General features: G+C 37.9%; 1 protein-coding gene across 1 annotated transcript; it reads right to left on the bottom strand.

Annotated features, from left to right (window-relative positions):
• Nucleotides 1-3,523: 3,523 nt before the first annotated feature.
• On the bottom strand, nt 3,524-4,434 carry LOC126789787 (major strawberry allergen Fra a 1-3-like). The gene is made up of 2 exons (XM_050515838.1): nt 4,188-4,434; nt 3,524-4,047 (listed from the first exon to the last, which is right to left on the bottom strand). The coding sequence occupies exons 1-2, from the start codon at nt 4,369-4,371 to the stop codon at nt 3,758-3,760; spliced, it is 474 nt and encodes a 157-aa protein (XP_050371795.1). The 5' UTR covers nt 4,372-4,434; the 3' UTR covers nt 3,524-3,757.
• Between the last annotated feature and the right edge of the window lie 19,758 nt (nt 4,435-24,192).

Here is a 24,192-nt window from a genome sequence, read left to right as displayed (position 1 = left end):
CAGGTCTTCTCCTAGTCCAACTAGGATTCCTTATAGGAGCAATATTTTGAACATCAACATATTCTGCAGGGTTGGCTTGAACACCATCTTTTTCAAAAATAGTAGGTTCTCGATGAGCAGCTACTTTAGCATCATTGTCAAACAATTCAGAAGAGAAATCTTGAACAAGTTACTGAAGATCTTGATCAATGATAGTACTAGATTGAGTTTCAGGGATAGTGGTGGAATTAACTTTATCAGTAGTCAAATTATCAAACATGACCACTGGAGTTAAATCTTCATACTGCTTCCCCTTACCATCTTTACCAATTTTGAGTAATGAATATGGAATATTTTCTTCAAATCTAACATCTCTAGAAATGATGATTTTTGTTGTAGGGTCATAATATCTGCAGCCTTTTTGAGTAGAGGAATAACAAAAAAAAACACATTTGACAGCTCTTGGATCTAACTTATCTCTTTTATAAGATTGAATATTAGCAAAGCACACACAACCAAATATTCTAAGATGAGATAAATAAATTTTCTTGTCTTTCATCACTTCCGTAGGTGATTTAAATCCAAGCACTCGACTTGGAAGTCGATTAATCAAGTAAGTGGCAGTAAGAACACCATAAGACCAAAACCTTTTAGGAATATCATTTGAAACATTATGTTGAGGAGTTCCAATTCAAAATATCACAATTTTTTCTTTCTACACCTCATTATGCTGAGGAGTTCCAATTCAACTAGTTTGATGCATTATTCAGTTAGAGCTTTAAAAAAATTCATTTTGATGGACAAATACTCATAGCCATTATCTGATCTTAAAATCAGAATTTTTGAAGAATATTGATTCTTAACCAAATTGTGAAAATCACAGAACATCTTAAAAAAATTAATATTAACTTTCAGAACATATAACCAAGTAATCTTTGTAAAATCATCAACAAATGTTACAAAATATTTAAAACCATCAACATATTTCAAAAATGGACCCCAAATGTTTGAGTGAATGATTTCAAATGGATAACTAGCTCTTGACAAGGATTGAGCAAAAGTAACCTAGTGAACTTGGAGTACTGACATACATCACATTGAGTATGATCATTGCAAGAATTATGAAACAAAATTGACAGGATCTTGTCAGATGGATGAGCTAGCCTCTTGTGCTAAAGAGGAAAATTTGAAGTAGGACTTGAACTAACTTGAAGAGTTTAGATGCAGAAAGCTCCATTAAGAAGTAATAGAGACTAAATGATAATGTCATGAACAAACACATTGTCAGGGGTGGCTATGACAAATCAATCCAACAAATTAGTAATTTTCCCAATAGAGAGCAATTTGAAAGGAAAAGATGGCACAAATAAATCATCTGACTTAATGGATCTAGACAAGACTTTGATTATTTCATTAATGGTCGCACATTTTTCATTTGCAACTGAAACACTAGAAGAAAAATTTTCAAAATTTTGAAGTTTGTCTATTTGATTAGTCATATGATCAGTGGCTCCAGAGTCAACAATCCAATAATCATACTTATTACTTATATCCAAAGCAGTAGTGAAAGCCTGTAGAATACCTGAAGTATCACTTGTAGCACAATGATCTAAATCAGCTAAGAAACCAGCAAAATGACCAAGTAATGCAGTGTGATGACTAGAAGAAGCTACAACATCACCATTCTAGTTCTTCTGTTGTAGATACATGACAAAATCATTGAGGAGGGCAGTAGGATTAGTGGTGAAATCAATCATCCCAGGAGGAGCATAAGTAATAGGCACCTTAGCCTTGAAACCATCACCAGAGGACATCGTGGCTTTGTTCTTCATCTCCCTTTCTGAACTTGACTTTTAGCTCTCAATGGAGAATCCAACAAGTTTTAATGGCATGAGTGGTTGAACCATAGTGATCACACACCAAATTTTGCTTCTTTCCCTTGAACATCTTGGCTTCAAGAACTTGATGACTAGAAACACGAGCTTTGACTTCAGGATTGGTAGCTTTAGCTTCTGAGTTCATAACTTTCCTTCTCACTTCTTCCCTATGAATAGTATCACACACTTGTGAATGATAGAAAATCAGAACTCATGAGAATGATAATTTTCATGTCTTCATAATCGGAATTCAAGCTTTCTAGGAGTTGGAAAACTTTGTCTTCATTTGCATGCTTGAGAAGTATGATGGGATCAATAGTATGAGGCCTGAACTGGTTCAGTTCATTCCACAAGATGGTGAGAGCTCCCAAGTGCTTCGAAAATGTGTTACCATCTTGCTGAATATCAACAATCTCCTTCTTCAGTTGAAACACCCTAGCTGCATTATTCATATTTCCATACATCTTCTTTCAAAGCCTTCCAGAGAATAGTAGCAAATTCAGAGTAGTTGAAGATCTTAGCAATGTGAGGTTCCATTAAATTGCACAGCCAGAACATGACTTGGTGATCTCTTCCTAGCCATGTATCATAACCACCAGTGAAAGGTTCATGCATGGATATGGATCCATTGATATACCCGAGCCTAAACTTGCCTCTAAGAGCAAGAATGATATCCCTCGACCATGAGTGATAGTTGACCTCATTGAGAAAGGTAAGCGTTAGATGCTGGCTGGTGTTGATATCAGAGTCGGAGTTAGCAGTGGCGGATCTAGATTGATTATTCACAGATGAAACTTTAGATTCAACCATGATGAAACTAAATCAGAGATTTCAAAGGAATAGCAAGATGAAATATGCAGAAGCATGCGACTAATCGACCTGCTCTGATACCATGAAGAATTTATAAGCAAGAACACAGAGAGTTTGAGAGGATTTTCTCTTTATTGATATTCTTGGATACTTTACAATTGAGATAAATACAAGAATATATAGACTTTACAAGAATGACAAAGTAGAGCTATTAACAACTAAAGTGAAGCTATACGTCTGTTGCCTTAATCAAGGCAACATACCAAAGATGAGCAAATGCAGAAGTAGCCGAAAAAACCAGTATATGTAAGGCAGAAAAGCAGGAAACATGCTTTTGAAAAAGTCAATGTTCTATCACCAAACTTAACTAGGAGAACCAACCAAACTAGTAGTGTTCTTGAACAACTGAGGCCTTGTTTGCTTCCCAGCAAGTTGACATAGGAAGGAAAGTTGTTCTTTTTTTGTTTCACAGAAATGTGAGAGCAACTCACAGTCTCCACTTTCCATATATCTTACACTTTTTCCATGCATGTTAAAAGTTTTGGTTTTTTTTTTCTCCTATAGATCCCTAAACACTACCCCTAAAATACGGATCCCCGGATCGGAATGTGGTGAGAGAGAAAAAACAACATTCTCTATATTTGCAACAATCTCTACAATCTCAAGGAAAATGTTAGGAAAGAATGATGAAACCTATAAACTAGCTAGGGAACTGCTAGATTTGGAGCATAGAATGATAGAATGTATCAGAAACTGTATATATAGAGAACTAGCTAGTTGGAGATGCTCACCTTTGGTTGCCAAGAAAAAAAAAACTAAACTTCTCTATTAATAATTTATAAAAACAAATAGCGTAATTTATAATATGATCAAATACATGATTTTCATTTCATTTATTGCAAATGTATAAGAAATACGTACAATCTTCACTCTTGAATCAAAAGCTCAAAGTACAAGCAAACAATCTTGAGCCGACACAGAAAATACAATAAAACCAGGAAAAACAATGAAAACCACGCCATTATTTGAAGTCACCAGAGAGCGACTTAAACCCATTCCAGCAGGCAGCAGTTCTAGACCATCAACCAATCTTAGTTGTAGGCATCATGGTGTTCCAAGAGGTAGTTCTCAATGACCTTGAAGAGGTGAGAAGCCTTCTCTTTCCCGGCCTTGACGTGCTCTTCCTTGATCTCAACATCACCCTTGACATGGTATTCACTGCTGCTCTTGATGACGGTACCACTGCCGGACGCCACCAACTTAGTCTCGTAGCAGATCTTCTCAATTGACTCAGGAGCTCCCTCAATCACACTGTAGCTGTAGACGAAGTTCTCGCTGTCAATGGCATCAATTATGTGCTTCACATAGCTGTAGGTGCTACCTGCAAATATTATGTACGTACGTAACAAATTAGCTGAGTACGAAACTATGAATGCATGATCCATCTTTCTGTGTTGTGGCTCAATATAAGTTTTTACGAACATAAGATTGATGAATGTTAACGTGAGCAAGACAAATTACCTTCTCCGAAGGTGATCTTCTTGATGGTTCCAACACCGCCATCTCCTTCAAGGATCTCAGCGGACTTGACTGCCTCTGGGGCAATCTTGGGGATGAGGTTGTCAGCATCAAGAACGAAGGCCTTGAACAACCTAGATGGGGCGATAACAGAGGTGTACTCGGCCTCGTACTTGAAGACACCCATGATTAGTTAAGTGTTTGGAAACTGAGAAAACGAAGGGGAATATCACTGAGATTGATGATTGCTCTAGTGGGAGATTTTGAGTTGGGATGTAAATGAGTAGTAGCTACGGGTTTTTATAGGTCGAGGATGAAGGTTTGCATTACAAGTTCCAAATTTTTTAATTGGTTTTTGTACATAGAATGTCTTGTAGCTTGTCAAGGAAGGCACCTGGCCTGGTCGGCTTACGATGTTTAGAATATAACCAATTAAGCTCACAAGGTATACTATAATTATTCCCATTGTTTGGTATAAGGTACAAATATCCATGTGCACCATGTTCTCTCGAAATATAAATTTCACATATTGATCAATGTATGTGGTTCCATTTGATAGATTCCAATAGATCAATGTTCAAAGAAATTAGACTTCTTTAAAAGGCAGCTGGAGTTTTTTTTTCATTATCTACGATTACTCCTCTCATCTTCACTATTACCAGCATTATCAGTTCAAATCAAGCAAACACAGTCATTGTGGGCTCCGTAAAGCAAATTATAAAATAAACAAACAAGATAAAACTTAGGATATCAGAATCAACCACTAACTATGATACTTATGTATTAATACAACTAATAGATTCTTTTGTATCTCTAGATGACAATTCCCGTATCTAACTCCAGGTACTACACTTAGACCATAGTTTCTCTTAAATGTATGATAGTCTCCAAGTACGGAAAATGTCGTATATCCCAGCATGCAGTCTATCCGGTACGGCATAAATTTAACATGAAAGTACTCATACGTTCTAGAAAGCAAGAGAATCATGCAAACCATTACTTCAGGTACGACAATAATGTAATTCACAACTCTTACTCACAAGAAATTAAGTTGAATTATATTGCATGTATGCCTCAAATTCATCTTCTAATATCTTATGCAAAGCCCTAAGATGATCAATTAAAGAACTTAAACATAAAACATCGATTCAAATAGTGACTAATAATTCATCATAAAAAAAAACTATAAATCCATTAAACATCAAATTACATAAACAGTCATGATAGGACATCATCCTAACCCTAGAAAAAGGTTTAACAAACTACGATTAAGAAACACATAACAAAAACATAAAAGAATGGAATTGTGAAGATGGATTGATGATTTCTGCTCCTTTGACGTCTACATTGTGCTCTCGAGACCTCATCTCATATGAAATTCGTCCACCCTTATATAAAGAAGATTATTGCTCATTTTGTGGTTCATTAATAGAAATTATCAAGAGCTCCTTTTTTAGATATGAATTAGTTCACTGTTTCTTCTGTTATTCATGAGTTTAGTATATATTTTCTAGTAGGAGTGAGCCATTGAGAATTCTATAGGTAATTAATAAGAATATGATTGTGAGAGATTTTTGGTGTTTATACGCAAATGTTAAATTATGGTATCAAATTATCGATTGAAAATTAAAATATATGCTGATTTAGAAAAAAAAAAGTGTGAGTGTTGGGTCTTGAACCTAAGACTTTGCAAATTTAGCTAAGAAAATGTAACATATCTTAGTAACGGGACATAACTTAATAATATGTATAAAATAGTTTTAATCAATATTTATTAGAGTTTTAGTTTTTGGTAAAATCTAACGTTGGGACCTTCGCTTGATGAGGGGGCCTTGTGCGACCGCACCAGCGGCACTCCCCCATAGCCAGCCCTGCGCTCAAGTTGATCAAGTCATCCTACTGCGAAATTTCTGTGAAATCTACAGCTTAATTTACCCATTTGATTCCAAGTAATGTATGCACCTTAAACCCGCGTAAATGCGTAATATATTGATCTTACTAATAAATCATAATTTGACAATTCTAAATTGAATGCTACAGTACAAAAGTTGAAGGAATTTGCACCTATCTACTTATTTTACTGCAGCTGACCGCACCATACTATCACAGATTTTAGAACTTAGAAACCAGCTCGATCATGGGTACCCAGAAGTTACTTTGTCAGTAGTTAATGAGAGCACAAGTTGCGGAAAAGAAAAAAAAAGCAAATATAAGCAACTATACGTACATGAATCGATTCCGATTCGAAGCTTCCTTTTACATTGAAGAATTGATAAGTCTAATCTGGTCAATAATGACAACCTCAGTGAACATGTAAGGATCATGTTATCAGTTCTATGATCATGGTGAGTGATTTTGAATCCACTTCCAAGCAAAATGAGTAGAAACTAGAAATATGATTCCTTCGATTCCTACGGCTTCATGATCATTCTACTCTAATCCAACGTACTCTTTGTCTGACCTAATTTACGTTCATACTTATTTGAAAGTGTCAGATATCTATTTTGAATTAATTTCAATTTATTTTCTTAAACTTTAGGCGCAAAATCAATTCACTCCTTTACTTTTATTTTAATAAGTTTCCTCTTTATATTTTGAATGTACATTAGATTATGACAAAATTTAGATTTTTCAATAGACTATATGGATAATGATGTTACAAAATGTGTTGATGAAATTCTGAACTGTCTTAACCTGCCATGAATATCGTTTATAACACTATTATTTCAGGTTCTAGCAAGACTTAGAAGAATAAATAAATGATACAACCAAGCCTTCTAAACACTGTGATCCTCCAAAACCAGCTGACCCATTTAGCCTGAACACAGGCCCAAAGCCCAATCACATTTAACCCTAAGAAGGGTCAGAATGTTATATGTTCAGTTACCGGTTATCATATAAAAGACTAAACAGTTTGAGATTCTTAGTTGGTATGTATTGTTTATCATAACCATATAATTCCCTCTAACATCTCAAAATAAGTTAATGGAGAAAAATGTACTATAACGTTGACATAAGAAAGTTAAAAATACCCTAAGCTGGCCTCTAGACATAATAGCCATCAATTTATTTGAAGGATATGCTCAAGAGTTGGCTAACTATATATTTGAAATTTGGCTCGGTGCATGTAGATTAAATGATCGATAAATGTGAGACACAAATGAATATAATATTGGGCAACAAAAATCAAAATCAATATGAGAAGATTGGTGACGGTCTGACTACCCAATTCATATCTCACCCGTTGAAGGGGCAATGAAGTTTTTATTTATTTGCTTCAAAAGGGCTTAGTGTGTGTGTGTTTTTTTTCTTCTTCTTATGTTTAGATTTGTTGCCAGATGAAACTTTCATCATGATGTACTTGACTACTTGCACGCAAAGTTGATTTGGGTGTCCACAACAATTGCTAATATGCTGTGATAATTAGCATATGGTTAACCTAATTGGGTACTGTCAGTCTTTATTTGGTTCGGCCCAAAATATTTGTGCTTTGGATTTTTGAGCTTCTTTGTAATTCCACAAAAATAGGTTTAACCTAGAACGAATGACCTAAGCAAAGTATTGGTTCATTGGTTGTGCCGCCGACACGTTAGTGCTGAGAGCTAATATAAATACCTGGAGTTTCTAGCTCATAGCTATATCAAATCTGATAGGGAAAGATTGAAATAAGGAAATTGAATTGCAGGAATTCTGAGCTTGCAGCTGACAGAATTGTAAAGGCAAAGATAATAGCTGGGTTGTTTTTTCATTTCACGCCTTCTCAAAATAGAGCTTACAGAACTTATAGTGCTAGCCAGGTCCATACATAAGTGTTTACTAACACGTGCTAAAACTGACTTGTAATATCTATCTTGTAGGAGTTTGAGTGATGTTTGCAGTCTATCTCTAGAACTAGCCAAGTAGGATGAAGAGACCTATAAATAACAAGGCACTCCTCTCATTTCATCCATCAAGCAATCTAGCAAGCAAGCTATCAAGTCAACTTGTAAGTTCTCTTGTCCAATATAAGTTTTCTTTCGAAATATTCTATTGCCTTTCAATTGTTCTAGCAGAGCGTTTGCGAGTTTAAGGCTGACTTAGCATAAGGGAGTTGCTAAGGCCGCACGAGTTGCATAGCAAAAGAGTAAGCTCGTGACAGTTGGTATCAGAGTCCAAGTTCGATCAAGAGGCTATCTCGACACAATGGCAAAGAATGGCAATCTTGTTGGTAGTGGTTCCGACGACACGCAAGAGAAGGGTAATGAAGAACTTGTCAACCCGACGGTTCCAAAGAAGGAACGAGTGAATGACATGTTAGCTGCAATCGACTCACGACTAGCTCAAGTGGAAGAGAGCGTGAGTGGCATGGGAGCCCAGGTGGAAGACTTTGAGGCGGAGGACGCCGCAATCCACACTGCGATCAAGGGCATGATGCTCAAGCTAGAGGAGTCCTTGCAGGGAGAGATTGACAAGGTTCACGAGGAGTTCATGGGGGAACTCGCCTGGATGCGTGAAGTGCAAGAAAGGGAGCACAATAGCATGCTTGCACGCATGGAGGAGATGCAGGCAGATTCTGCACGCATGGAGGCAATGCAAGCAGATCTTGCCCTATGCAAGCGCGCACTAGCCGCGGGGGCTAGCACCAGCAGCAGCGTAGAGGCCAAGCGGATCGAGGTGCCAAAGCCTAAGAGCTTCAGAGGCATGCGCAACGCTCGAGAAGTAGACAACTTCTTATGGGGGCTAGACCAATACTTTGGGGCCGTAGGCATCATGGAGGAGGATGCCAAGATAAAGACCGCGACTCTTTATCTCACCGACACCGCCATGTTGTGGTGGAGGAGAAGGCGAGGAGATGTCGAAACAGGTATGTGCACCATCTCTACCTTTGATGACTTTGTTAAAGAACTCAAGAAGCAATTTTATCCTGAGAATGCCGAGGATGAGGCAAGAGCTCGCTTGCGAAGGCTCCAGCACACCGGGCCTATTAGTGATTACATTAGAGAATTCACTAACTTGGTGCTTGAGATTCCCGACCTATCCGACAAGGATGCTCTCTTCAATTTCATGGATGGTCTCCAATCATGGGCCAAGACGGAGCTTAGGCGACGTGGAGTGCAAGACCTTGCTACCGCCATAGCCGTGGCCGAAGGCTTAGTTGATTTCTCAAGTCCAAGAGAGTCCACCAAGCCAAAGGAGAAGAAGAGCAACTATGCCAAAGGTAGGGGAGACAAAATCAAACGCAAGGAGGAGCCCCGCCGTGAGAGCTACTCGGCAAGGTTCAAGGATAAAGGCAAGTCAAGGGACATGCGGAGCTCGGACAAGCCAAACGACAACAAGTGCTTCTTATGGGATGGTCCGCATTGGGCTAGGCATTGCCCACAAAGGAGAGCACTAAGCGCGCTCTTGGGAAGTCATCAAGGTGAGAGTGAAGCCGAGGGTGGCAATGGAGGTGCACACTTGGGGTCTTTGCAGGTGCTTAATGCAATCCGCTCTACACCCAAAGTCCAAGCCAAAGGGTTGCTCTTCACGGACATCACCATAGGTGGGAAGCCCACAACGGCAATGCTCGACACGGGGGCAACCCACAACTTCATTTCCACTGAGGAGGCACGCAGGCTAGGACTAAAGGCAAGCAATGGAGGGGGCTCCATCAAGGCGGTTAACTCACCTGCCCGCCCCATACAAGGAGTAGCTCGAGGAGTCAAGACAAGCGTGGGAGCTTGGTGTGGGAGCCTAGACTTCTCGATAGTGCTGATGGATGACTACAAGGTAGTCTTGGGGTTGGAGTTCCATGATCAAGTCAAGGCATTCCCGGTGCCATTCGCCAATAGCTTATGCACTATGGATGGCGAGAGGTCGTGTGTGGTGCCAACAACCCGAGGAGCAAAGCAAGACATCAAGGTCTTGTCGGCATTGCAATTCAAGAAAGGCATCAAGAGGGAAGAGGAAAGCTACTTGGCCATCCTTAGTGAGTTTGATGATGAGGAGCCAAGGCCACAAGATGACATGTCGAAGGAGGTAGCAGCAGTTCTTGAAGAGTTCAAGGATGTATCACCCACGGAGCTGCCCAAGAGATTACCCCCAAGGAGAGAGATCGACCATGAAATCGAGTTGGAACCAGGGACCAAGCCACCCGCCATGGGTGCATACCGCATGGCGCCGCCGGAGTTAGCGGAGCTAAGGAGGCAATTGAAGGAGCTTTTGGACGTGGGGTTCATTAGACCTTCGAAAGCCCCATTCGGTGCCCCGGTGTTGTTCCAAAAGAAGAAGGACGGATCTCTACGCATGTGCATCGACTATAGGGCGCTCAACAAGATCACGGTGAAGAACAAATACCATATCCCTCTCATTGCCGATCTCTTTGATCAATTGGGTCATGCACGCTACTTCTCAAAGTTAGACCTTCGTTCGGGGTACTACCAAGTGCGCATTGCGGAAGGAGATGAGCCGAAGACCGCATGCATCACAAGGTATGGATCTTATGAATTTTTGGTCATGCCTTTCGGTCTAACTAATGCACCGGCGACATTTTGCACCTTGATGAACAAGTTATTCCACCCCTACCTTGATCGGTTCGTAGTCGTCTACTTGGACGACATAGTGGTGTATAGCAAGACCATGCGGGAGCATGTGGAGCATTTGCGAGAAGTGCTTAAGGTTTTGCGGGAAAACCAGCTATACATTAAGATGGAGAAATGCTCATTCGCGAAGCCGGAGGTGTCGTTCTTGGGGCACAAGATCAAGGACGGCAAGCTTATGATGGAGGATTGCAAGGTGCATTCCATCCAAGAATGGGAACCACCCACCAAGGTACATAACTTAAGATCTTTTCTTGGGCTAGTTAACTATTACCGCCGCTTTATCAAGGGATACTCAGCGAGGGCTGCACCTTTAATCGACCTTCTCAAAAAGAACAAGGCATGGGAATGGACAACGGAGTGTCAAGAAGCCTTTGAAGACTTGAAGAAGGCGATATGTGAGGATCCTGTACTCAGCCTATCGGATCACTCCAAGCCATACGAAGTGCACACCGATGCTTCCGACTTTGCCATCGGTGGAGTTCTCATGCAAGAGGGGCATCCAATTGCTTATGAGAGTCGGAAGCTTAATGACACGGAGCGACGCTACACCGTGCAAGAAAAAGAGATGACTGCCATCATCCATTGTCTTCGAGTGTGGTGACATTACTTGCTTGGGACCAAGTTTGTGATCATGACCGACAATGTAGCAACAAGCTACTTCCAAACTCAAAAGAAGCTAAGTCCAAAGCAAGCAAGGTGGCAAGACTTCTTGGCGGAGTTCGACTACACCATGGAGTACAAGCCCGGGAAGGCGAACGTGGTAGCGGATGCACTAAGCCGCAAGGCGGAGTTTGCAAGCATTTCGCAAGTCACTAGCCCATTGTTAAGCAAGATCAAGGAGGGACTAAATGTAGACCCTCAAGCACAAAGCCTCATCACCTTAGTGAAGGAAGGAAAAACCCGGAGGTTTTGGCTAGACGACGACCTTCTCTACACGAGAGGCCGCCGCATCTACGTACCGAAGTGGGGTAGCTTGCGAAGGGAGCTAACTAAGGAATTCCATGATTCCAAATGGGCCGGCCACCCAGGTATGAAACGCACACTTGCCTTATTAAAGTCCATGTATTATTGGCCAAGGATGCGGGATGGGGTCGAAGAGTACGTGCAGACATGTCTAGTTTGCCAACAAGACAAAGTAGTCCAGCAGCAGCTGGGGGGGGGCTTGCTTAACCCCTTACCCATACCGGAGAGACCATGGGAGAGTGTCTCCATGGACTTCATCACTTGCCTGCCGAAGTCCGAGCAGTTTGGGAGCATCATAGTGGTAGTGGACAGATTCAGAAAGTATGCAACCTTCATGGCCGCATCAGCCGACTACACTGCGGAGGAGACAGCAAGGCTATTCCTACGCAATGTAGTCAAGCTTTGGGGAGTTCCAAAGAATATTGTCAGCGACAGAGACCCGCGCTTCACGGGGAGATTTTGGACGGAGCTGTTCAAGATGTTGGGGTCAGACTTGAACTTTTCAACAAGCTTCCATCCACAAAGCGACGGTCAAACGGAGCGCGTCAATGCTCTCTTGGAGCTATACTTACGGCACTACGTGAGTGCCAATCAAAAGGATTGGGCCAAGCTTCTAGATGTGGCGCAGTTTTCCTACAACCTGCAGCAAAGTGAGGCCACCAACAAGAGTCCTTTTGAGATCGTTTTGGGACAGCAGCCTACTACCCCTCTATCCCTTGCCACTCACTATGAAGGGAAGAGTCCAGCCGCATTCAAGTTCGCCAAGTCATGGCATGAGCAAGCAGAGCTAGCTCGAGCGGCGTTGCACAAGGCTGCCAAGAGGATGAAGAAGTGGGCGGACAAGAAGAGGAGGCATGTCGAGTTCAAGGAAGGCGACCTTGTACTTGTGAAACTCTTGCCGCAGAAGTTCAAGGCCTTTAGAAAGGTGCACAAGGGCTTGATCCACAGGTATGAAGGACCGTTTGAAGTTATCAAGCGCATAGGCAAAGTTTCATACAAGCTCAACCTCCCGCCCAAGTTAAAGATACACCCGGTCTTCCATGTGAGTATGTTAAAGCCTTACAATGAGGACGAGGAAGACCCATCGAGAGGGATATCGCATCGGGCACCTACGGCGGTAATCACCAACTTTGACAAGGAAGTCGATGAAGTACTCGCAGATTGGGTCATTCGACGTCGAGGCATACCAAGTTACAAAGAGTACCTCATCAAATGGAGAGGTCTGCCCGATACGGAAGCAAGCTGGGAGTCCGAGGATACGCTTTGGCAATTCAAGGACATGATCCAGCGATACAATGAAGCGCGATAAGGGCATCGCGGGATTTGGTGGGGGAGAATGTCACATCATGCCAAACTTAAGCCAAAATTTACCTTGAGCATTCTAGACGGATCCGGAATATGGCGGAACACTTTGGAAGATCATAGAAGATCCTAGAAGGCGTTAGAAGTCTCAAGAAGCCTTGGGATATTTCCGGACATCTCTAGAACCTTGGAGAGGCTAGGTGAACTAGACCACTCAAGAATACTCTAGAACACTCAAGGTTCATCTTAGAGTTATGTAGAATTGTATAGAACTCTCTAGAGTCATCTACATTGTACATAGTCCTAGAAATCTCTAGAACTAGCCAAGTAGGATGAGGAGGCCTATAAATAGCAAGGCACCCCTCTCATTTCATCCATCAAGCAATCTAGCAAGCAAGCTATCAAGTAAACTTGTAAGTTCTCTTGTTCAATATAAGTTCTCTTTCGAAATATTCTCTTGCCTTTCAATTGTTCTAGCAGGGCGTTTGCGAGTTTAAGGCTGACTTAGCATAAGGGAGTTGCTAAGGCCGCACGAGTTACATAGCAAAAGAGTAAGCTCGTGACACAAGGCTGCCTTGAAATCCTGGGTGGTACCACCACCCAAGTGTTCCAAGAATGCTATCACAAATTGCGACCATGTAGCGTGACGGTGGCGAGTTTCATAATAGTTCATCCGGATTGAGGCATCATGCCCAAAGTTTGACCGAACAACGGAAATTCGATCGGTCAGAGGAACTCGCTGCGTTTTCAGGTATCGCTCAACCATAACTAGCCAACCCATGGCATCATCTCCGGAGAAGCGGGGCAAATCAATTTTGGTTACCACGTCTCGTCATGAACCTAGGTTTTGATACCAAATTGATAGGGGAAGATTGAAATAAGGAAATTGAAATACAAGAATTGTAAGCTTGCATATATGTAAAAGACATAATTGTAAAAACAAAGATAATAGTTGGGTTGTTTTTTCATTTCATGCCTTCATAAAATAGAGCTTACAGAACTAATAGTGCTAGTTAGGTCTATACAAGAGTGTCTACTGATGATGGGACGTGCGAGCGTTATACAATTAATCCTGTAAAATATCATCATTAGTATAGAATAAGCAGGGATCGTTCAGTTCGGGGAATTAAATGAAACTCTAAACTTTTAGTGTTAACAAATAATGAGGGGTTTGAGATTGATTTTTAACTACTAAAATAAAACCTAAATTACTATTTACATGATTGACTTCTTTTTACCAAACTAAACCAAATTCACCAATGCATCACATAATTACAAATTTGGTTCTATCATGCATTATAATTCATCTCATTACATACTTTTAGATACCAATACAATTAGAGCCTTAGGGGAACATCTAATCATGCAAGATTTCTATTAACGTTTAGGTTGACTTAGGGCCTCACCTAAATTGCATGCAATCAAGTTTAACAACACTTAGGGTAGAAATCAAACAAAATTACATTTAAGCACCAAATTTTTGTTGGAGACATGCTTCACGGTGGCGTCACTCACCATAGGGTACATGTAAATTTCCAGAATTTTCCACTTTAATTAACACAAACCGAACCTACTTAGGGCATGATTCGATTTGTGTCAATATAGATGATGAAGATAACACTCAAATACAATCTTAGGGACTGCATTCAAGCACTAAATTTATATGCACATATCTGAAAATTATCTAAGAGCAAGTAAAAGAAGAGTAGAACACAACAATAGAAATACAAACTTCAATAATTATAAGAACATAGATTCGGCATAATCTCAAAAACATATCAAATATAATCTGAAAATTCTAAAACAAATGCAAAACCAATACTTCCACATAAACAACAACTTACAATCTCCATAGACAAAAAATTGTAGATTAACACAAATAAACGAAGTCATGGAGATGAGTTGCGAGAATCACACGTTGTAGGAACTTTAGAGGTACATCTGCAATAGGTGAAACTCGGTGGAGATGATGAGGGTTTTGGGGTGGATGACTTGGCTGATTTGTGAGGGAAGTTTATGGTAGTGTTTTGGTAGAGGTTTAGCTCTTGAATTCTAAGAAGAAGTGATGATTTTTCTTTATGAATGATGTGCTATTTATAGAAGAGTTTTGGCTTCTTGAATATTATAGCTTGGACTTTTTCTCCTCAATTTATTTCACTTATTTTTGTCATTAGTGAGTGCAATCTCATTTGCTCAATTCCTTCTTTTTCTCCTTTAATTTGGTTGTCTCTTTCTTTCTCTCTTGCATTATTTTTTTTTTACTTAATCCCTCATTTATCTCTTCCTTTTTATTTCTCTCTTTTTCTTTCACTTCTTTTTGTCATTGGTGGGTGCAATCTCCTTTGATAAATTCCTTATTTTTCTCCTTTTTCAGGTGTCTCATTCTTTCTCTTTTGCATTATCTCTTCGTTTTTCTTTTTCTCTTTTTCTTTCACTAATTTTTGTCATTGGTGGGTGCAATCTTCTTTAATAAATTCCTTCTTTTTCTCCTTTATAGGTGTCTCATTCTTTCTTTATTTTCCTCCTTTGCTTCTTTTCCTCTATTTTTTTTCTTCATTCTAGCTACACAATCTCATCTTGAAAATCTGAAAATAATAAAAGACAAGATAATTCATATAAAAAGATCAAGTTACTAGAATAAGAGAGTAAGATTAGGAAAGTTACAGAATAAGCGTTTTAGTTCAAGTATTACTTTTCTAAATAGTACGTTTTCTAGTCCAAAAATGACTCTTAATACAAATAGGATTATCAAATTATCACAAATGTTATAGAAATACCGATTAATGAAGACTCCTAATTTAACTAGGTTTCTTAGTTACACAAGGAATCCTACTCTAAATAGGACTCTCGACAATTTTTGTGTTTTTCAACCTGTTTTAGCACCAAAATGCAACCAACGTTACCATAGACTTCTAACTCGACTAAATCACTCAATACTACAACAATAAGAGCTAAACAAAGTACAACTGGAGGTAAAAACATGTTAAGAACGTCGCACAAAGTGCTCCTATCAACTGACACGTGCCAAAATTGACTTGTAATATCTATCTTGTAGGAGCTTAAATGTAAGCTAAGATATATTGTAAATAGGGTTGCATCTAACAAAATCCCTCTATACCGACTCAGATCTTGAATTCTGAAGATGACGCCTAGATTCTCTTATTGCAGAAATGGCATGCCTCTCTTTGTTCCCATCGGCAACATACCCTCGTTTCATTCTCAATTCCCTAACCAAACCAAATCTTCCGATCATCCCTTTATGACAAGATCCGATCTTTACTCAAGTTTCCAAACTGAACCATTTTTTACTAAGTCATCTCTATGTGTAAACAAATGTTTTTGTGTGGAATTGTTCTAGATGGGTTTACACTATCTATACTAATGAAAATGTGAGTTTAGTGTACATGTCTTGGCACATTTCTTCAAAACGGGTGTTCCACCAGATAGATCCCAAAAATTTCTAAGAGGATTTCGCTGTGATGATTGATAGAGCGTTGATTAAAACGTCTATAATAAATCCTGTAAAACATCATTGTTAGTATAGAATAAGCAGGGATCATTCTTTCCGGGGAATTGAAGGGAACTCTAAACTTTTAGTGTTCACAAATAATGGGGGGTTTGAAATTGATTATTAACTACTAAAATAAAACCTAAATTACTATTTACATGAACGACTTCTCTTTAACAAACTTAAACCAAATTTACCATTACACCACATAATTACAAGTTCGAATCTATCATGCATTCTAATTCGACCAATTACATACTTTTTAGACACCAATACAATTAGAGCCTTAGGGAATCATCTAATCATGCAAGATTTCAATTAACATTTAGATTGACTTAGGGCCTAATCTAAATTTGCATGCAATCGAATTCAATAACACTTAGAGTAGAAATCAAACAAGATTACATTTAAGCACCAAATCTTTGTTGGAGACATGTTTCATGTGTGGCGTCACCCACCATGGTTTCACATGCAAATTTTCAAATTTTTTTACCACTTTTAATCAACATAAACCGAACCTACTTAGGGCATGATTCGATATGTGTCAATATGGTTGATGAATCTAGCACTTAAACACAATCTTAGGGACTACATCCAAGCACTAAATTCATATGCACATATCTGAAAATTATCTAAAGGTATGAGAAAGATGATTAGAACACAACAATAGAAATAAAAACTTCAATAATTATAAGAACATAAATTCGGTATAGTCTAAAGAAAATATCAAATAAAATCTGAAAATTCTAAAACAAATACAAAACCAATATTTCCACATAAATAACAACTTACAATCTTCATAAACAAAGAATTGTAGATTAACACAAATAGACGAAGCCATGAAGATGAGTTGCGAGAATCACACGTTGTAGGAACCTTGGAGGTGTGTCTTCAATAGTGAAACTCGGTGGAGATGATGATAGTTTTGGGATGGACGGCTTGACTAATTTGTGAGGGAAATTTATGGTGGTGTTTTGGTAGAGTTTTGGCTCTTGAATGCTAATGAGAAATGATGATATTTGAGAGGTGAAACCATGTATATATAGAGGAAAGATGGAGGGTTTGAAATTGCTTCTTTCTTCCTATAATAATGTCATGCTTTAATCCCTTAAATCATGTAAAGTTTTATTCCCTAAAACATGCCATGCTTTAATCCCTAAAACATGTCATGTTTTAATCCCTAAAACATGTCATGTTTTATGCATTTAATGATCATCTTCTATTTAATTATTGCATGACTTGGCTCCATCTTTTTTTTCTTTAATTATCTCTTCAATCCAATCTGAAAATAAGAAAATAAAATCATAAGTAAGAGATAATTAGTTTCAAAACCTAACAAGGATTCCTAGTCAAACTAGGACTCTAAACCAATTATGCGTTTTAACTCATGTAAGTACAAAAATGCATCAAATACCGCTCACGACTCTTACTACGACTCAATGACTCAATAGTACAACAATAAGGGCTAAGCAAAGTACAAATTGAGGTAAAAACATGTTAAGAATGTCGCACAAAATGCTCCTATCAATGATCACTTTTGAACGACGCAAAATTCGCATAGAAACGATTTGAGAAGAGATAGGAGTCGTGACAAGACAAGTTTTTTTATCTTATGATTAAGACAGACTTTTCTCCCCTTGCCATATCATGATCAAAAACTTGTCTTGCCTCATCTATCTCTCCTCTCAAATGCATCAATATGTTAAACAAACGATGAGATATCAACGGCTGTGGGATTGGTAAAGAAATGGTGTGGAGAGGCTTCATTGCAGATTTGTTATTTGTTTTATTATCTATTTTTATAGCAGATCTGGCTCTTTTGTAGAAAGACTTTGTTTGATCTTGTTTAAAGATGTAATTAAAAAAATTGATTTGAATATTTCAATTCAATGGTCCAAATACCGATTATCGATTTTGTAAAATAAGGATATATCGGATTTATCGGAATTGCTAATTTTTAATTATATTTAATATATTGATAAACATATACTGTAAAATATACTAAATAAATTTAAGAAATTAAAACTTATACTTTAAAATGTACCAAATAAACTTAAAAAAGAAAAATATTTAATTGTTTTGACAATGAAAATACATAAATAAGATTAACTAAGTATTAACTACTAAAAACAAGTGTTTGAAAGAAAGATTGAGATGATCATGCATCATAAACTTCGTCATCATCAGATTCAAACTCAAACTCATCATCTCTATTATCTTCATCCTCATCTTCCGATACAAAATCATCTCCATAAAGCTCTCTTACCTCTCGGATTTCACTCAAGGGTGGTATCTCACTACCCACTTCGGATACTTCTTCATGTCTTTCCATATCTTCAATGACATTACCTTCAACAAGCTATTCTTGTGCTTCTTTAGCTTCTTTGGCAAGTAGCACCTCTTTTCCTTTATCCTTCCTTGAGTTTTTGTTGATGATTTTGGCATTGAATTGAACATATATCAACTTGCTCATCCTTGAAGTATCTAGCCTATTCCTCTTCTTTGTGTGTATCCCTTTAAATATGATCCAATTTCTCTCACACCCCGATGAACTTGTAGTTAACTAGTTAATGAAAGAATCCTTATTGCAATTCTTTGCAATTTTGGCACATTAAATCCATAAGTATACCACCATGCAACTAAAATGCAAATAACTTAGGACATACACATTATAGTTCTAATGGTTCAAGTAAAAGTATAAACAATATAACATAAGATTTAAACAAGATACATACCCGGATCATAGTCTTTCTTGACACATCCCAATTTGGCCAAAGATTCCTAAACACACCTTCTTTCATTCTATACTTAGGTATATCAATGTTCATGATGTCGCTTTGTGCTTGGTCATCATTGGGGTAGAAGTGCTCGGTTTTAGTGATTATGGACTATGGTGAATGTGAGTAAATCTCACTATAACAAGTTTATCCTTGGCGGTGACTTATATGTTTGAATTATTAAAAAGAGTGAACTGTGACATTTATATAATATAGTGGGTTGTGTATGTGTACAAAAATGGTAAATATGATACATATATATATATATATGGGTTGTTGTATTATATAATGTTACGATTTATATTTAAATTATGAGATGATAATGTTCTTGATTAATTGTGGCGGATGAGACCAGAAGGGAGATAACGTACCTTCCGGTATAATAGATTATTGGGGTGACTATATAAATGTTGTTGTGCAAGAGTCGTTTGCTTGTAGTATAATAACATGTGTGGATTGTTATATTGTACGTAGTTTTAACATTGAGTCTTGTTAAAACTTTTTCTGGTCTTCGGACGTTGTTGGCAGTAATCAGAACCAAGCCTTGGCCGGATGTCGGTTACGATTCAAATCGAGCTTTAGTATGTCTGCCGATGTACTGCATGAGGGGTAACAGATGGGTTGCCTGGGTCTCATGAGTACCCATGTTTTGAGTGATATTGGGTAATAGATGTGTTTCCCAGTGTCTGTCGGCGTACTGCATGAGGGGTAATATATGAGTACTTGGATTTCATGAGTACCAGTATTTTAAAATGATATTGGGTAAACAGATGAGTTGCAAAATGTCTCATGAGTACACATATTTTAAATAATATTGGATAACCAGATGGGTTGTCTAGTATCTCATGAGTATGTTTGTCTCCAATATTGTATGCGATATACCAATTCGATTGTGTAAGAGATAGTTCTGCAAGTGTGGATTAGCAGATTTAGAGGGCTTACTCTGAAGATTGCTGAAGATTTATTTCTTCTATTTGTGATGAGGATTGAGTGAATATTACATTACCAATTGTTTTAATACTTGAGTGTATAAACTGGTAATGTATTACTTAAGTAACTGAGTCGTACTGTGAACTTAGTTCGATACACTATTGTTGTAAGATGATTTCATTATATTTGAGATTATTTAAGAGTTATCATGGCTTCGAAAATGGAATTTTTATCATTCGAAAATTCGGGGTTGTGACAAATCTTTTAACTTGCAAGTTGAGTTTTAATTTCCTGAAACTGAATTTCAATAGCAAGAAAACTATTTTCCTTCACTTCATGGATACCACCAGTTGAAACTTGTAGATATCTCTTTATGGTTGCATGAACACCTTTTGCTCTAGAAGTCATATTATTACCAAAATGTGAAGTATGCCCCGTCCATGCATATATAAATCTCTCTTTCCAAGGGACCCAATTAATTGCAATATAAGCCAAAACTAAAGCATAACCTCCATACTGAATTTGAAAGTCAGTCCAAGCTTCATTGTATGTTGACACATTCTAAGATTTCACCAAGACCAAGAAGATATAAAAGCAATGTACCCAATCTTGATCTTCTTTAAACTAACCTTTACAATGTACACCAATATTTTTCTCAATATGCCATACGCACAAGAGATGAGAAGTCATAGGGAACACAACTTCTACCGCTATCAGTTATTATTGCCAAAAGCTGATTACCAAAACCCAACAACTTACTGAACATTTCAAGAACCCATTCTCCTATTCATCTCTTTGCATGAAGACAAAGTAAGAGTAAAATGATGTGTTGAAGCTCGACGCTCCTATAATCTCAAGTAGTGATATCTTGTACTTATTTTTCTTATAAGTACAATCCATCACAAAGACATTAGGGTGGCTCGTAGTCAACTCAATAGAAGTGGGATGAGCAAAGAACAAATGAGTCAAATTACCATGATGATCATCTTTGACATTATAAGTAAAATCAACCCCACCAAGCTCCTCCAATAATGCTTGAATAATTGAATGACCACCTAGGTTCTCCTTCCTAAATTGAGTTGTCTAACTGTATACATTTTTGGAAAACAGCTAGAAGTCTAGGATTACTTTGCCGAAGTGAAGAGAGAATTTGACGAGGTGTATGCCAGCTCTACTCATTTGTTTAGCTTGTAAGGCTTTTCCTCTTCGGTAAATCAATAAGAATAAGGATGTCCAACCATGTCACTAGAAGGCTCATGGTTGTGTAACAAGCTAATTATCTCGACCTTCCCATCCTTATTCCCAAAATTTTAAAAGGACAATTAATTAGACGAGAAGATGAATTATTTTTCTTTCTCAACTGCGATTTTTGTTCGATAACTACCACCTCTATTACAACCAATAACAACATAATAATTGGCTTTTGATCTTTGATTACCATGACATACCCCTGCGTCAACCCAATCTTCCTAACATCCCTAATGAGGTCTTCTCGTTTTTCAACTACTTTAGTTGATCATAAAGTAAACTCATAACAACATCAGACAGTTTTTCATTCCCTAAATTATAAATAACCAGAGTTATAATTAGGGTACTAACCAATTGAATACATGATACTTAAAATTTAGATCATATGTTATTCTCACTGAACTATTGCAAAGAGATTATTTTAACTTTCATACTGTAGTTGCTAACATTATCTGACCCTTACCAAAGCTACTATGTTTTTCTTCCAGTAAATCACAAAAAACAAATTATTCATGAATAGAGATAAATGAATCAACAAAGAATTAAACTTACCATTGACGAGACCTTCAATAGTACTAGAAGAATGATTACAATGTAAGTCTTCTTCCATGTCATCTGATACCACCATATTAGCAATGTTCTCAAATCCTCTTCCATTCCAAAGAAAAAAAATGAATTTCACCTTTTGCTAGCAATCTGCAAAGACCAAGAGGTCATAATTGGATATGCAATCTCATCATTTCAAAGAAATATAAGGGATTATATAGAAGAATGGTATAAAAAAGAATCAAGTTTGAAGAAAAACAATCAAATTTGGTATAACCCATTTTAACAAAATTGAAGAGAACCCATTCTAACATCGTAAAAGAATTAAATTTGACAAAGCCCATGGAAATTAAGGAAGTAAAACCACAAATTTTGACAAAAATCAGAATATAATCAAGCAAATCGAACCTTAGTGTAGAATCTGATACAGATTAGGTGAGTTTCGTGAATCCAATATTGAGAACTTCAGATTAGCTTCAAAATATTTCGCAAGTAGCACTCTTGGTGAGTTCGGATTCGAGGTTTTCATATCTGATGCAGATTTTTTTTGTGGAGGAGGAGGCTGCAAAAAAGAGTGGTGTTGTTGGAAAGAAAGTGTGGAACACAAAAAAGAGATTTAAGGAAAATAAAATCTGAAAGGGTATTTTAGGAAGTAAAAACTGTGTGGGGTAATATATTATAAAATAATAAGATTAGAGTGTGAATTTCAATATAAATTTCATTTCAGATTTTATCACCGGAGGTTCTTCGGCCCACCCCGTGGATATTCACTTTTTTTAAACGTTAACGACACGTGAGTTTAGGGTCTGACAAAAAAGGTGCGCGTGAGTTTTACTGATACGAGTCCGGAGCAAATTACAATCGGGTTTCTACTGTTTGAAAATCACCATTTTGTTTGGAAATGATATGATCACTGGCGTACAGGCCGACGCGGTTCCATGGCCATTGTCAGACGCCAAATCATTCTGATCTTGAATAATCATACCAGTTTCAATTATGTATTCAATATTCGACTTCAACCTGCAGACCACATTTGGATCATGTAAAGAGAGCGGCATGTACATGGGAGAGACGTCAACCATTCAATGTTCTCATATGGAGCAACCCTTTTCTCGTCTTCTATTAATTTGTTGAATTTGAATGAAGGTTGGGTCGTTGGGATGGCAGGGGATATCTCGACGTACTCAAGGTTCGAAAAAGTGATAGGCGGTATGCAGGCGGACGGTTACCACTTGGCGCCTAGATGGCTAGGCGGCGTCTAAGCGGATTCAAATTATTAAATATTTATCTATTTTTATACATGTATTTAAAGTATTTATATGATTAAAAATATAATAATGCTCAATATTAATTTTCAAAATAGTCTAAACTCTAAATTACTTAAGTTCAAAGTCCATACAAAAATATTAAAACAAAAGGTAAATTGTGTAAAATAAATGTAAGACTAAATCCCAAGTTTTTATTCTCCAAATCATTCACTAACTTCTTCGGTATCGAACTCAAACTCAAACTCAATATATATTTTTCTTTTCTCACTTTCCGTGTCATCATCCGAAATAAAATTTTCATCAAGAAGTTCTTTTACTTCTAATCCGTTTCATTTTTTTTTAATTCTAAAAGTTCACCGATTTTGACCGCCGAAAAACGCCGTGAACCGCTTAGGACTGCTTAGGTGGCTGTCATATTTTTTGAACGCCACAAATGACCGATTATGCAAAAAGAGTGATGGTGACCCGCCTAGGCGCTGCCTAGACAGTCTAGCCGACCGCTTTTTAGAACAATAGACGTACTATTTTCAATTCTCTCCATAAAGCCTAGGTCCATGCATCCTTGATCAAGGTGGTATGGAAAAAGCTGGAGGATCCCTGGATGATGGAAGGTTTTGTAAAACTCTTAAACCAGAACAAAGTGAATCCTATCATGAATCATCCTTCTGTTGCAGTAGTTGAGTTCATCTACAGCAGTAAGCCAGACACCACAAATAATTCCGTTTACAACTAACAATGACTGTTAGGGATCGAGTTGGTCAAAGAAATGGCTGACTAAAATAAGTGGCTAGCATTTTGCCATCACCAGGTGAATGTTCACTGTGAGAAATTTTCGTTTTATCACATCTTACAGTCAACAACCTTTTGCCTTTTGGGGCGACACTTTAGACTTGAAAGTGTACTTTT

Source organism: Argentina anserina, chromosome 4 (assembly GCF_933775445.1).
Source record: "Argentina anserina chromosome 4, drPotAnse1.1, whole genome shotgun sequence".
Lineage (NCBI taxonomy): Eukaryota > Viridiplantae > Streptophyta > Magnoliopsida > Rosales > Rosaceae > Argentina > Argentina anserina.
This window is presented reverse-complemented; position numbering and strand designations above follow the sequence as displayed.

What these genes read in the sequence shown, in the direction of transcription:
- LOC126789787 (XM_050515838.1), bottom strand. Translation starts at nt 4,371, where the DNA reads ATGGGTGTCTTCAAGTACGAGGCCGAGTACACCTCTGTTATCGCCCCA. An exon ending in GAAGATCACCTTCGGAGAAG is followed by an intron (nt 4,048 to 4,187) that starts GTAATTTGTCTT and finishes TAATATTTGCAG; the next exon opens with GTAGCACCTACAGCTATGTG.